Source organism: Phocoena phocoena, chromosome 13 (assembly GCF_963924675.1).
Source record: "Phocoena phocoena chromosome 13, mPhoPho1.1, whole genome shotgun sequence".
Lineage (NCBI taxonomy): Eukaryota > Metazoa > Chordata > Mammalia > Artiodactyla > Phocoenidae > Phocoena > Phocoena phocoena.
In genome coordinates this window covers 68,301,282-68,313,516 of record NC_089231.1, presented here as the reverse complement: position 1 = coordinate 68,313,516, position 12,235 = coordinate 68,301,282, and the positions used below count along the sequence as shown (strand labels likewise).

The 12,235-nt window shown below is 57.8% G+C and overlaps 1 protein-coding gene and 1 non-coding gene across 3 annotated transcripts in view; one reads left to right on the top strand and one right to left on the bottom strand.

Annotated features, from left to right (window-relative positions):
• Window positions 1-2,352: 2,352 nt before the first annotated feature.
• The window catches only part of EMID1 (EMI domain containing 1), a 40,954-nt gene continuing 31,071 nt past the window's right edge, over window positions 2,353-12,235 (top strand). Inside the window, exons 1-3 of one of the 2 annotated variants that reach the window (XR_010656482.1) lie at window positions 2,353-2,508; window positions 10,097-10,210; window positions 10,677-10,780. Coding sequence is in view for 1 of the 2 variants with exons in the window: in XM_065889986.1 (XP_065746058.1) it covers window positions 2,408-2,508; window positions 10,097-10,210; window positions 10,677-10,780 (319 nt within the window). In the remaining variant the exon portion in view is untranslated. The remainder of the gene's footprint in view (window positions 2,509-10,096; window positions 10,211-10,676; window positions 10,781-12,235) is intronic. The other variant, XM_065889986.1, reaches the window with a different exon arrangement.
• LOC136133343 (U6 spliceosomal RNA) lies at window positions 7,724-7,830 on the bottom strand. The gene has a single exon (XR_010656494.1). It is a non-coding gene; the product is annotated as a U6 spliceosomal RNA (small nuclear RNA).

Below are 12,235 nucleotides of genomic sequence, written 5' to 3'. Positions count from 1 at the left end.
GATGGACACTTAGGTTGCTTCCATGTCTTAAAACTGCCTTGTTTTTTCAGGCAAGGAAATGAGGCTCCGAGAGGGGAGGTGACTTGTCCCGGGTCACACAGTGTCCAGTGGTTGCTCTGGAATTGACACTTAGGCCTATGGGGTGCTGAGCCTATGTGGTAACCACCAGGCTGCACTGGCAAGGGGGTCTAGCTGTAGTTTTAAATAAATACGCTGGACCACGGGACCCCAGCCTCAGTAAGGATAGGACCCTTTCTGATGTCCAAATGTTGATAACAGCTTTTCCTGGGAGCATCCATTGCTGGAGAAATTCGCAGTGGCCTGGAGCGCCCACGCGTTTGGTGATAAAGGAACATGTATGCCATTCATCACAGGAGCATCTCAGACACGTTGCAAAAAGATGTGGTAGTGCCTCCTCATTCTGTGGCCCTCCTGAGCCTTCCCAGGACAGAAGCCACTGCCCAGCACTTCCCCTTCCTAAAGAGCTGCATACCCTCCAAAGTGCCCTTTGGGGTGTTGGGTTTTGATCGTGGCCACCTGACCAGGCCTCAGATGGGCCTGGGACCATCTCATGAGATGGCCCCTTGAGAGTGACAAGTTATCTAGAGGATTAATTAACTGATCTAGTTGTGTCAAAAATAAGAGCTAACCAGAGAGGTGCAAAGCTGCTTTTCTTGGGGGTCAGACAGACAGCACATAGAGGTGCCCAAAAATCACAGATGGCAGCTCCCCTAGGGGGGCAAAGTTGGCACCATGATGATGTGATGATGTTGTTGGAGGATGTGAGGAGCCCTTGGGGGAACCACGTGAAGCAGGGGACTGTGGGGGTCAAGGCATATCTCATTCCTGCACACACCCCATAAGGAACGTGCAACTGTTCTCCTTACAAAGAGAAACTGAGGCTCAGAGAGGGGCAGGCCTTGCCCAAGCTAACACGGGCAGAGGGGGCAGAGGGAGGGTTTGAACCCAGCTCTCACTGCCTGCCCTCTCGGGGGACAGGAGTTGGCTCTCTCCACTGGCACACCCTCCCCCCTCTGACTCAGCCCAGGGCCCTGTGCTGCTCTGGTGAGTCTAGGAGAGGTAGTCCCAGGAATCAGAGGTCAGGGCCAGCATGCCCTTCTTGCTGGAGTGTTTCTAGCAGAGATCCTAGATCTGGACAAGCCACAGCAGGATCCTGTAGGACAGGTCACCGGTGCACTGCTGGGGTGGTAGGGGCTTCACCAGCCTGGGACTGCCTGCTGCCCATCAGTTCTGGCAGAAGGGGGTGGGGGGGAGGTCAGAGACTGTCCTGGAGTTTGGGGAGGGTCTGGGTGCCCTCTGATGAGAACATAAACATACACTCCTGTCACAGACACATACATCACACACATGCATACAGGCATCACACATTTCACATGCCCCCATCACACCTGCACACATATGTATCACACACACATACCATACTTTCATACTCTTTGGTGGAATTCACATGTACCCCAGATTAAGTAACTCCACTGTAAGCCAGTCCTTTCCTTGTCACTGATGGGGAAACCCAGGCGCAGAGCAACTGATGTCTGCACTCTTCCTTAATTGTGCTAAAGAGCTGACACCCCCTCTGAAGTCAGGAGACCTGGATTTGAATCCTAGCTCTTCCAACCACTGATGGGGTGCTTTAAGCAGATGACATCTCCTCTCTGCCTCAGTTTCTCCATCTGTAAAATGGTGATAAAAGTGGACACTGACTTTATGGGGTCAGCCCAGCTCTTCTCCCAGGGGGACTACGAGTGCCTGGGCCTCCTTTTTTCTCTCTGTAAAATGGGGATCATTGTGCCCACCTCACCCAGAGTGGTTTGAAGATTAAACCGAGAGAGGATGTGAAGCGGAGGTGAGGTGCCCTGCACACAGTGGCGTTCACTGCTCAGGAAGCCTTTGTTGCATGGATGGACCGTCCCTCGTGGCTCGGGAGCTGGAACCCTCAAAAATGTTGAGAGGGGATGAGGCCCCCGCATCATTAGCCCAGGCTTGTTGGGTTTGGGTCCTGGCTGCGTCTGAGACCATGGCCCGGCTTCAGCTCCCCACTTTGCAACACGTGGCAGGGCACCTCGAAACTGGCACTGCGCCCCCAAAAGGGCCACGCAGCGCAGGGCGCCAGGCTCAGGTGGGCACCTGGTGGCCTTCCTGGCGGGGGCGCCCGACCCCCGGGGCTTCTTCCGGGTTGGCAGCGGCGGCGCAAGGGGCGGGGGCCCGCGCGGAGGGGCCGGGCGAGGCCGGGAACGCGCGCCCCCGCCCCGCGCCCGCCTCCCGCCCGCCCTCCCGCCGCTGCGCTGGGAACCGGGATCCGCGCGTCCTGGGCGGCTGGCTGCGCGGGCGGGGACGCCAGGCTGGAGGCGACGGCGAGGGTCCGCGCGCGGAGGGCGCCGGGCGCAACATGGGCGGCCCGCGGGCCTGGGCGCTGCTTTGCTTCGGGCTCCTGCTCCCGGGAGGCAGCGCCGCGTGGAGCGTTGGGGGAGCCCCGTTCTCTGCACGCAGGTAAGGGCTGCCCCTACCCCCCGCACCACCTCTGTGCCCTGACAGCCCGGGGTTGGGGACAGGGACTCCAGGCACCGCCCCCCCACAAACTCCGTGCAAGCCCGGGATTGGGAAAGGGACCCGGTTCCCCACCTCATTGCCAGCCCGGGTTGGGGCAGGAACCCTGGGCCTCCCCGCTATCTGGCAGAAGCTCCAGGCCCTGCGGGGGTCACCTACTTCACGTATACAGAGCCGGCAGTCCCCCGACAGCCTTCTCCACCCCCCACCACTTCACCTCCAGAGCCCCAGGGGGTGGTTTCCCCCGAGGGAGGAAACCACCAAGACTTCCCCCACCCTCTCCCTAGGGCTCCCTTCCTGCACATAGGAGAAGCCCAGGACACCCTCTAGCTGCCACTTGGGGGACCCTCCTCGCTTTACTCTGCTCCTGGCTTTTTTTTAGTATCCCAGCTATTTATTTCTCTCAAAGGAAGAAGACTGGGGTGGAGTTTCACAGACCGAGGGTCAGTGTCGGCTCCCAGGGACCTGGCATTTTGGACTGTGCTGGGAGCAAGTGCTCTGTCTTCCTGCTGCTCTCTCAGGAGCAGGGAGCATTCTATCTGGTGGTGTTTATGGAGCATCTCCCAATACCAGTGAGGGGGCCCTTTATGTGCAGTGTTCAAGGATTGAATGAGGTAGGGAACACTTGTCCCCATTTAGCAGATGAGCGAACTGAGGCCCCAGAGAATTAACATAATCTTCTAGGCTCATTGACCATTAATAGAAGAACTGGGATTCAAATCTGTGTCTTTCTGGCCTTGGTGACACTGTTTGGACCTACCCAGGCCCCTGTCCTGGCTGTAGCCCCTGCCCCTGCCCCTGCTGGGGTCCTGTTTCGAGGGCCAGCCGCCACTGTTGTCTGAGGCAGACAATACGGAGTAGCCAGGCCTCTCCAGGCCTTTTCATCCCATTCAAAGGCCTGCCGGGCCCCCACCCCCTACGGGCTCAATTCTTTAATTCTTTTCAGAAATTCCCTTTTCCCAGTGGTCAGGGGCCAGCGTGCCCCTGCTGGGCTAGCAAGAGCAGGTGACATGGGCAGGGCTGGAGGGCAGAGGTGGCCGTGGCATCAGCGGCCAGAGGAGCAGTTGTTTTGAGACAGGGGCTGACCGCTGGCAGTTGTCACAGCCACCACCATGCATGCTGACCTGGGCTGGCATTTCACCTGTACCTATACCCTCCAGAATCTTCCCAACTGCCATGGGAGGCACACATTTTTATGGTCCTCATTTCATAGAGGAGGAAGGTGAGGCTTAGAGAGGGGACATGACCTGCCTAGGGCAAGGATGTGAACCCCCAGGGTCCCCCGTGTCAAGCTCAGGATGATGGTTGAGAAGGCATAAGGCTTGGACTGCCCTTTAGCCAGTCCACTGCCTCCCAGCCTGGGCTCCTTGGCCCCCCAGGACTTGCTATGTGGGAGCAGGATGGTGTCCATGGGCAGGTATCTGGTGGTCACTGGGGACTGTCACCCCATCTGGTCATAGAAGGCTCACAGTGGCCTGAGCATCACAAAAGCTCTGTAGGCAATGCTGTTGCTCCCATTTTACAGATAAGAAAACCAAGGCCCCAAAAAAAAGAAAACCAAGGCTTAGAGAGGAAAAGATACCTCAATCTAAGTCAGTCAGTTTCCAGATCCAGTGTACTTTTCACTCCAGCAGCTCTCCTGGAGGAGGGCGAGCTTTTGTCAGCTTGGGGAGCTGAGAAAGGTTTGCAGGTCATGGTTAGGAATTAGGGGCTCTGGCCTCAGAGCAGCATTTTATTCCTGGCTCTGTCACCCACTCAATGTGTGACCTCAGGCAGGTCTCTTCAGGGCCCCAGGTCTCAGTTCCCCTCTTCCCTCCCCTCATCCCCTGCACAGATGCCTGTTCTGAGGACAGTCCCCCACGGGAGGAACCAGTGCAGGGCCTGATGTACAGTGGTTCCTGCTATGACCAACATTAAGTGAGGGGAGGGACCCCTGGCCAGAGGAATCTGGTTCTTGGCTGCAGGGACCTCCCCTTGTGGCCCTGTCCCAGCATCATTGGAGACGGATGGGGATGTTGCTCCCCATCAGCCCTCCCTCCACCCCTATCCCAGTGCCCCAGGCACCCCTTGGCAGCTGAGAGACCAGAGGGAGAAAAGAGGCTTTGTGCCTGGGGAGGGGGAGGCCCGGGAAGGCATCCAAGGGGCCGCCCCCAGGCCCAAGAATGTGGCAAGACTTTGAGACCCCCGGAACCAGGGTGTCCAGGGCTGTGCAGAGCTGCCTTGTCTCGCCTTTGCCCCTGTCTGCCCCCCCAAGTCCCTGCTGGGGGTGCTTCCTGCCCCTTTGAGGGCCCTTCCAGCCTTTAATGACCCATCTCAGTGTCTCAACGCTGTGGCTCTAGAGTTGAAGCCGTCACCGGTGTCCTGGTCCAGGCTTCTTTTCCTGCAGTACTGGCTTCCTTTGGGCAAATCTAAGAATCAAGGAGAGTGGAGAATTTTCTTCCCCACCTCCTCTGTTGGGAGCTCAGATCCCAGCGCTATACCCACAGGGGTGACCTGGGTAGGTGACTTCTCTTGGGGCCTCAGTTTCCACTTGGTAAAATGCAGAGCCTGACAATCCCTATCCCAAAGTCAAGGGGGGGACCTTGTGCGGAAGGTACAGTGCTGGTGTCCCTCAGGGAAGCCCCTGGACCACAGCTGCCTGGTGTGGGCCCTATGTCACGGTCCAGGAACAAGAACTACCAAAAGCCGTCAGCGCTGCGCTAAGGGCTTTACGTGAAACCTCCCTTACAGGAGGAGTGTCTGCTGTCCCCATTTGCAGATGGACAAAGTGAGGCCCCGAGCGGGTCAGGGCCTTGTCCAAAGTCACCAACTTAGGAAGCAGCAGAGCCAGTGTGTGGGGTTCACCTCTGGTGTGGGGTTCTGGCTCTGTTCACCCCACCCCCACCCTGTGGGTCTTCTTTCTTTCCTCTCCTTTTCATAGCGGCCCTTGGCCCCCAGCCCGCTTGGCTGCCTCCTGCAATTAGCCCCTATCACTGTTCCGGATCACAGCCCTGGGCCCCGTGGAGACAAAGTCCCCTGAGCTCCTCGTGGCAGGGGGTGGAGGGCAGATGGGGGGGGCCCCCTCGTGGGGGCGGCCAGTGCCAGGCCGAGCTGGTCTGGCCTGTTTTCTCTCCTCCCGGCAGCCTCTGGAGGCCCAGGAGGTGCTGAGTGGGCAGAAGTGGCAGGCCCAGGAGAGAAGTGCTGCCTCCTCCCAGCCCCTGCCATTGTCCCATCCCACAGGAGGTAACCCAGCGTCATCGGGTTCCTGGGTGGCTTATCACCAACCACGTCCCAGAAAAGAAGCTCCCAAGGGCAGCAGGATGGGGGCGGGGCCTCCAAGGACTGCGCCCATCTCTGGGAACCTGGGTCCCGGCTCCTCTGCCAGGGCCACTGTCTATTCTCAGTCATTCAGCAAACCTCCCTGAGCGCCCCCAGGCTGAGCCCCATACTGGCTTGGTCCCCGCCAGCGCCCTCCCCCAGCGCCATCGGGGGAAGAAAAAGCTCAGGGCTGCTGTGAGTGGCTGAGGGGGGCCCCTGCAGGTGCCCAACTGTGCCCAGAGCCTCAGGACTGAGACCCAGAGGATGAATAGGAGTTTGCTGGAGCAGGGAGAGGGCTTTCCAGGCGGAGGAAATCTCCTATGCAAAGATCTGAGGTGGGGAGAAGATGTGCATGGGAGGGAGGGCAGGAAGGAGGGAGAGCAGCAGCGCAAGTGTGCAGGACCCAGCGGTCAGGGCGACGGGCAGCGTGGTGGGCTGTGGACTTCAGGCCAGCAGCGCCCCTGGAAAGTGGACGGAGGGGTGGGCGGGTGGTGGAGCCAGGCTGTGATCCTGCGGAGGAGCTCGGGCTTATCCTGGCAGCAGTGGGGCTGGGTCTTCAAGGCCAGGGAGGGGCAGCACGTAATTATTGGTGACCCCCCAGGTGGAGGGCACGAGGGGCTGACCTTGAACCCCACCTGGCCAGAGTGTCCCCTCCTGTCTAAAATGTCTGCTAGCCGGCCATCAGCTCCGTGTCTCCTAAGCAGGGGATTCAAGCAAACTCCAGCTGGTGGGAAATAAGCAGGGAACCAGGCAGCAACTCACATGGGGGAGATTTTAAGTAAGAAAGAAGAAAAAAACTGTTTTCTCTGGCTCCTCCGTGGTCAAAAGAATTGCTAGGGCAATTGTGGGCAGTCACAGGCCCGCCTCCCCCAGTCCAGTCCAGGGGCTGGGCATGGGGTGTGTGTGCACACTTGTGTGTGAGGGTGCACGGCTCTGTGTTTGCAGGTTTTGGCCCGAGTGCAAGTTGGACAGTCATTTCTGTGGTTATATGTCCTGCTAGATTGACCTTGGTCTGATTGCGTGCTGTAGTGTGTGTGTGCATGCACACACTTATGTAGGTCTGTGTGTGCACATGGACACGTGTGTCTGGAAGTTGTATATGTGAGCGTGTCTGTGTGCTTTCATGTCTGCATGTGTGTGTGCATATTGATGTGTATGCATGTGTGTGAGTCTGTACACTGGCATGGAGTCTTCAGTCCGTGCCAGGGCCCTCCTGTGTCCCATGCTCTGGCCATCCTCTGCCCAGGTTGCTCCCTCCCTCCCTCCTTCCTCCACTCACAGAGCCCCTGGGCTAGCCTGGGGGACATCACACAGGCTCAGGGAGCTCCTGAGTCCCCCTGAACTTGTACCCCACGTTTTATGCATTTTTGGGGGGAGGAGCGACAACTCACATCAGTCTCCAAAGGGGCTTATGTCCCCCTAAACAAGATCCCAGTGGGTTTTAAACCACAGCTCTGGGGACCCAGAGGCTCTAACGGGTGGGGGACCTTTTTTTTTTTTAACATCTTTATTGGAGTATAATTGCTTTACAGTGGTGTGTTAGTTTCTGCTTTATAACAAAGTGAATCAGCTATATATATACATATATCCCCATATCTCCTCCGTCTTGCATGTCTCCCTCCCACCCTCCCTATCCCACCCCTCTAGGTGGTCACAAAGCACCGAGCTGATCTCCCTGTGCTATGCGGCTGCTTCCCACTAGCTATCTATTTTACATTTGGTAGTGTATATATGGCCATGCCACTCTCTCACTTCGTCCCAGCTTACCTTTCCCACTCCGCGTGTCCTCAAGTCCATTCTCTATGTCTGCGTCTTTATTCCTGTCCTGACCCTAGGTTCTTCAGAACCATTTTTTTGTTTTTTAAATATGGAATGCTTCACTAATTTGTGTGTCATCCTTGCGCAGGAGCCATGTTAATCTTCTCTGTATCGTTCCAATTTTAGTATATGTGCTGCCGAAGCGAGCGCTGGGGGGCCTTTTTGAAATGCATCTTTTTAAACTTATAAAATCCCCACTTGCTCATTAGGAGAAACATTTCCAGCCTGTGGTTAAGAGCACAAGCCCTGGGGTTAGAAGAAGCTGAGTTCCAACCGTGACTGTGTCACTCATCGTGGGTGCCTGGGGCACATCCCAGACCCCAGAGCCTCAGTCTTCCCATCTGTAAAGTGGCACTTATAATTAGGTGTGTGGAAGGCCCTGGGCACAGCTCCTGGCATGGTAAACGGAGGCTGCTGTGAGCACAGGGGACTGAGTGGATGGAACTCATCTAGGCATGTGATTTTTCCTCACTTAATACACACATAGGGAATTCCCTGGCGTCAAGCGGTTAGGACTCCGTGCTTTCACTGCCAAGGGCCGGGGTTCAATCCCTGGTTGGGGAACTAAGGTCCCACAAGCTGCATAGCGTGGCCAAATAAAATTAAAAAAAAAAATACACACATAGCTTTATATGTACATACATTTACAGTCTTTTGGCTTTCTCTGCTTTTCATGTATTAATAGAAATGTCATTCTCTTGGTCCACACATACTTTTTCCCCCTTAAGTAGGCACATGGAGACCTCGGACTCTGTCACAGCGCCTGGTTCTCTGTGTCTAGGGGTCCCACTTAGGCTGTTCCAGTTTTGCGCCATTCCTGACAGTGCTATAACAAGCGCCTGGCACCTCTGCTGTGGGTTCCCTGGCCGAGGGCTCTTTTGAGCTCCTGCCCCATCACTGGGCTGATCAGAGCCACCCTTCTCTGGCTTTCCCACCTCCATGCAGTCGGCCAGGGTGTTTCCTCCTCCTGGACTGATTTCAGCATGACACAGAATGGTGAAGGGACTTCTGCAGAGTCCCATAGTGAGTTTGTCAACTGGTCCCCGCCAAAGACTTTCTCCTTCAGGTGGGCTGGGTGGGGGTGGGGCCGCAGCTGCAGGGCTGGGTTTCCGAGGTGGCAGGCACCTCCGTGATGGCTGGAACATTCCAGGTGCTCACCGGCCCTCAGCTCTGCACGGGGTCACGGGCCTGCGTTCTTTTGCTGGTGCTGGGAAAGGAGTGACCGTTTCAGGTGACCCTTCTCAGCTTGAGCCCCCACCCCACCAGACTTTCCTTTGTGGCCTGGAGCCCAGGGTCAGCAGGTTCCCAGGCTGAGACCTTCACAGAGCCACAGACCGTGGCTCAGGAGGTGGGGAGGAGACGGGAGCTGACGGGGCCTCTGGGATGGAGGTGGGGGCCAGGCTGAGCCGTCCACATTCCTGGGTTCAAATCCAGATCCGCCATGCACCAGCTCTTTAACATGAACAATTGTCTTCCCCTCCCTGAGCCTCAGTTTACCCCTCTGTTAAATGGGGGGGTGGTTTCCTGGTTCCCTGTGGGAAGATGATGTAAATACCTTTAGCATACAGTAGGTGCTCAGTATGTGCAGTGCAAGGTGATTATTTGTTGGCATCTGAAAAAGTCAGTCCTCCATGCTTGGGATATTGATTGCGCATCCCAGCTGTCACACAGAGGGGACCTGAGGATAAGTGAGACAGAGCCTCTTTCTCACATGCCTCAGGGAGGGAGAGGGCAGACATGAATCACCAGCTTAATTCAGCATGACAGGGATACAGAGTGCTTAGGATCCCTGGCAGGGAACCATCGCTTCTACTCAGATGGGGGTGGAGGCGGAAGAGGACAAGGGAAGAGGTGACAGCACAGTGGGGCTTTGAAGGTAGGAGGTGTCAGGAAGAGAAATGGGGGAAGGGTGCTGCAGGCATCAGGTCCAGCATGAGCAAAGGCCTGGAGGTGAGGGATCCACAGCAGGAGTGGGAGCAGGAGACTTGGAGGGCTGAGGGTAGGGCTAGGCAAGGGACACCGCCAGGTTTCCATTGTCTGACCCTCCCTCCGGGGAGAGAGTGAGGGGAAAGACGCTCACTCACTGCCCTTGTCCAGGTGGGAGGTGGGAGGCAGTGGTGGCCTGGAGGGGTCAGGGTTGGAAAGGAGATGCTGAGGAGGAAGAGCCCCAGTCAAGATGCCCTGCTCCCATCTGGGCCCCTGCAGCTCATTCCCCAAGACCTCTGAGAGCACCCAGCACAGCTGTCCCCTCCAGGGTTCTGGAATTCACTGCTCAGCCACTTCAGCTCAGAGACTCCCACCAGGGCCGAAAGAACTTGGAGAGCTTAGGGGTCTCCCTGCCTGGAGACTTGGGGCTCCCAGAGAGAACATGGGCTGCACGTGGCACCTGAGCTTCCTCTCTGCTGGTCTGTTTCAGGAACTGGTGCTCATACGTGGTGACCCGCACCATCTCGTGCCACGTGCAGAATGGCACCTACCTGCAGCGCGTGCTGCAGAATTGCCCCTGGCCCATGAGCTGCCCTGGGAACAGGTGAGTGAGACCGTGTGGAGTAGAAGCTGCTAGCGTTCCCACGGTGGGCACGGCCTGGTGGAAGAGCTGGGGCTGGGGCTGGGACTCCGTGCAGGAGATGCCTGGGACCCCAAGGGTGGGCGGACAAAGGGACCATTGTCCATTCCCAGCGCCTCCCCTTGGCTCTTGGGCCTTCCTGGGGGAGGGATTCCAGCATTCACCTGCACGCCTTCGCTCAGTGAGCGTTCACCGCTGGGGACAGTCTAGCCCAGCTCGCAGGGGCTTCCTGTCCAGTTGGTTTCTAGATCCCCCCGGCTGGGGGCTGGGGAGGGAATGGAAGGGCTGAGGCCCAGAATGCATTAGGAAAGAGGCTCCAGAGGGACCTGGAGGTGGCAGAGGACCCTGGAGGCTCTGAGCTTGTCCCCATGGATGGTGGGAGGGGTGGCGGAAGGCCCATCTGAACCGGGCCACCTGGGCGCTCTTTCAGCTACAGAACCGTGGTGAGACCCACATACAAGGTGATGTACAAGACAGTGACAGCCCGCGAGTGGAGGTGCTGCCCTGGGCGCTCGGGGTCGAGCTGCGAGGAAGGTAGGACTGCCCCAGGCGCAGACCAGGTGCCTCCCCTCAGGTGTGTGGGAGGGAGCTGTAAACCATAGCTGAGTCGGTAGGTGCTCAAGGGCGCAGCGCCACACTTACCGGGGCTGCTGCACAGAGCTGCCGGCCAGACGCAGCTGGGCCACAGTGGGTATCTGCTCTCCCATGGGTGTTGACCACCTGCCTCTTGGGACACTGTCAGGACCCCTGGAGGAATTTCATACATGCTGGGTAGCTCACGTCTTAGGTCACACATCCCAAGCCTTTCCTCCAAACTTGGGGACATTTCCACGGGAGGTGGTAATGGTGCAGGGAAGCAAAGCACCACTTAGTGCAGTGGGTCAGCAAGGTCGGGATGGCTACACCCAGTCTGCAGGTGAGGAGAACAAGGCTGTGTGATGGGCACACAAGGGCGTGTGATGGGCACACAGCTCCTAAGTGACAGGATTCAAACCCAGGTCTGCCTGGCTTCCCCCAGGCCCTCAGTGATGGGAGGACTCAGCTGGGCACCCTGTGTGCGGAGTGTGTCCCAGGCAGAGGCCCCCCTCTCTCCCCCCACCTCCTCTGCGTGCAGCTTGGTGGTTTGGGACCAAGCACCCAGCAGGGGCGCAGAGGAGGCAGCCCGCCCCTCCCCTGGCCACACAGCTACTGGCAGTGCCGTCTCCTCGAGGGCGCCTACCTCTGCTGAGGGGTCCAGGCTGCATCCACACTCACTGCCCGGCTGAACCCAGTGTGCTCCGAAGAATGACTAGAAAGAGGATGGACTGGCCTAGAGCCAGCCTGAGAACCAGGCCCATAGGCCCCTCAATAGAAAGAGGATGGACTGGCCTAGAGCCAGCCTGAGAACCAGGCCCATAGGCCCCTCAATAGAAAGAGGATGGACTGGCCTAGAGCCAGCCTGAGAACCAGGCCCATAGGCCCCTCAATAGAAAGAGGCATTCGGGGCCCCCAAGTAGCACATTAACGTGACTGTCGGTCGAAAGATGCATTCTGATTCCAGAAACACCGATGTGTGAAACACAGCCTCCGAATCAAGGGAAGGTGATGCTTATAGAGCCATTCATAGGTGTTTCTTGAGAGATTTACACACTTCACCTCCCTGGGACCCCACAGCAGCCCTAGTTCACAGATGGGGCAACGCAGGCCCAGAGAGGTGAAGTCACACGGGGTGGGGGCAGACTCCCCATGGAGTGGGGCAGGGAGGGAGCCTGGTGGTTTCCATGGGGGGTGGGAGAGCCCCCAGCACAGCGGGGGAGGAGCAGGGCAGCCAGAGGGAGGGGGGAGCTGCTCGAGGTCCAGCAGGGGTCCGGTACAGAGAGGCAGCCCTTTTTACGGATGGAGAAACTGAGGCTCAGAGAGGTGAGCGGGTTGACCTGTGGTCACGCAGTATGTGAGAGCTGGGACTGGGACCAGCCTGACCAAGCATCCATGTGTCAGTGCCTCCAGGCC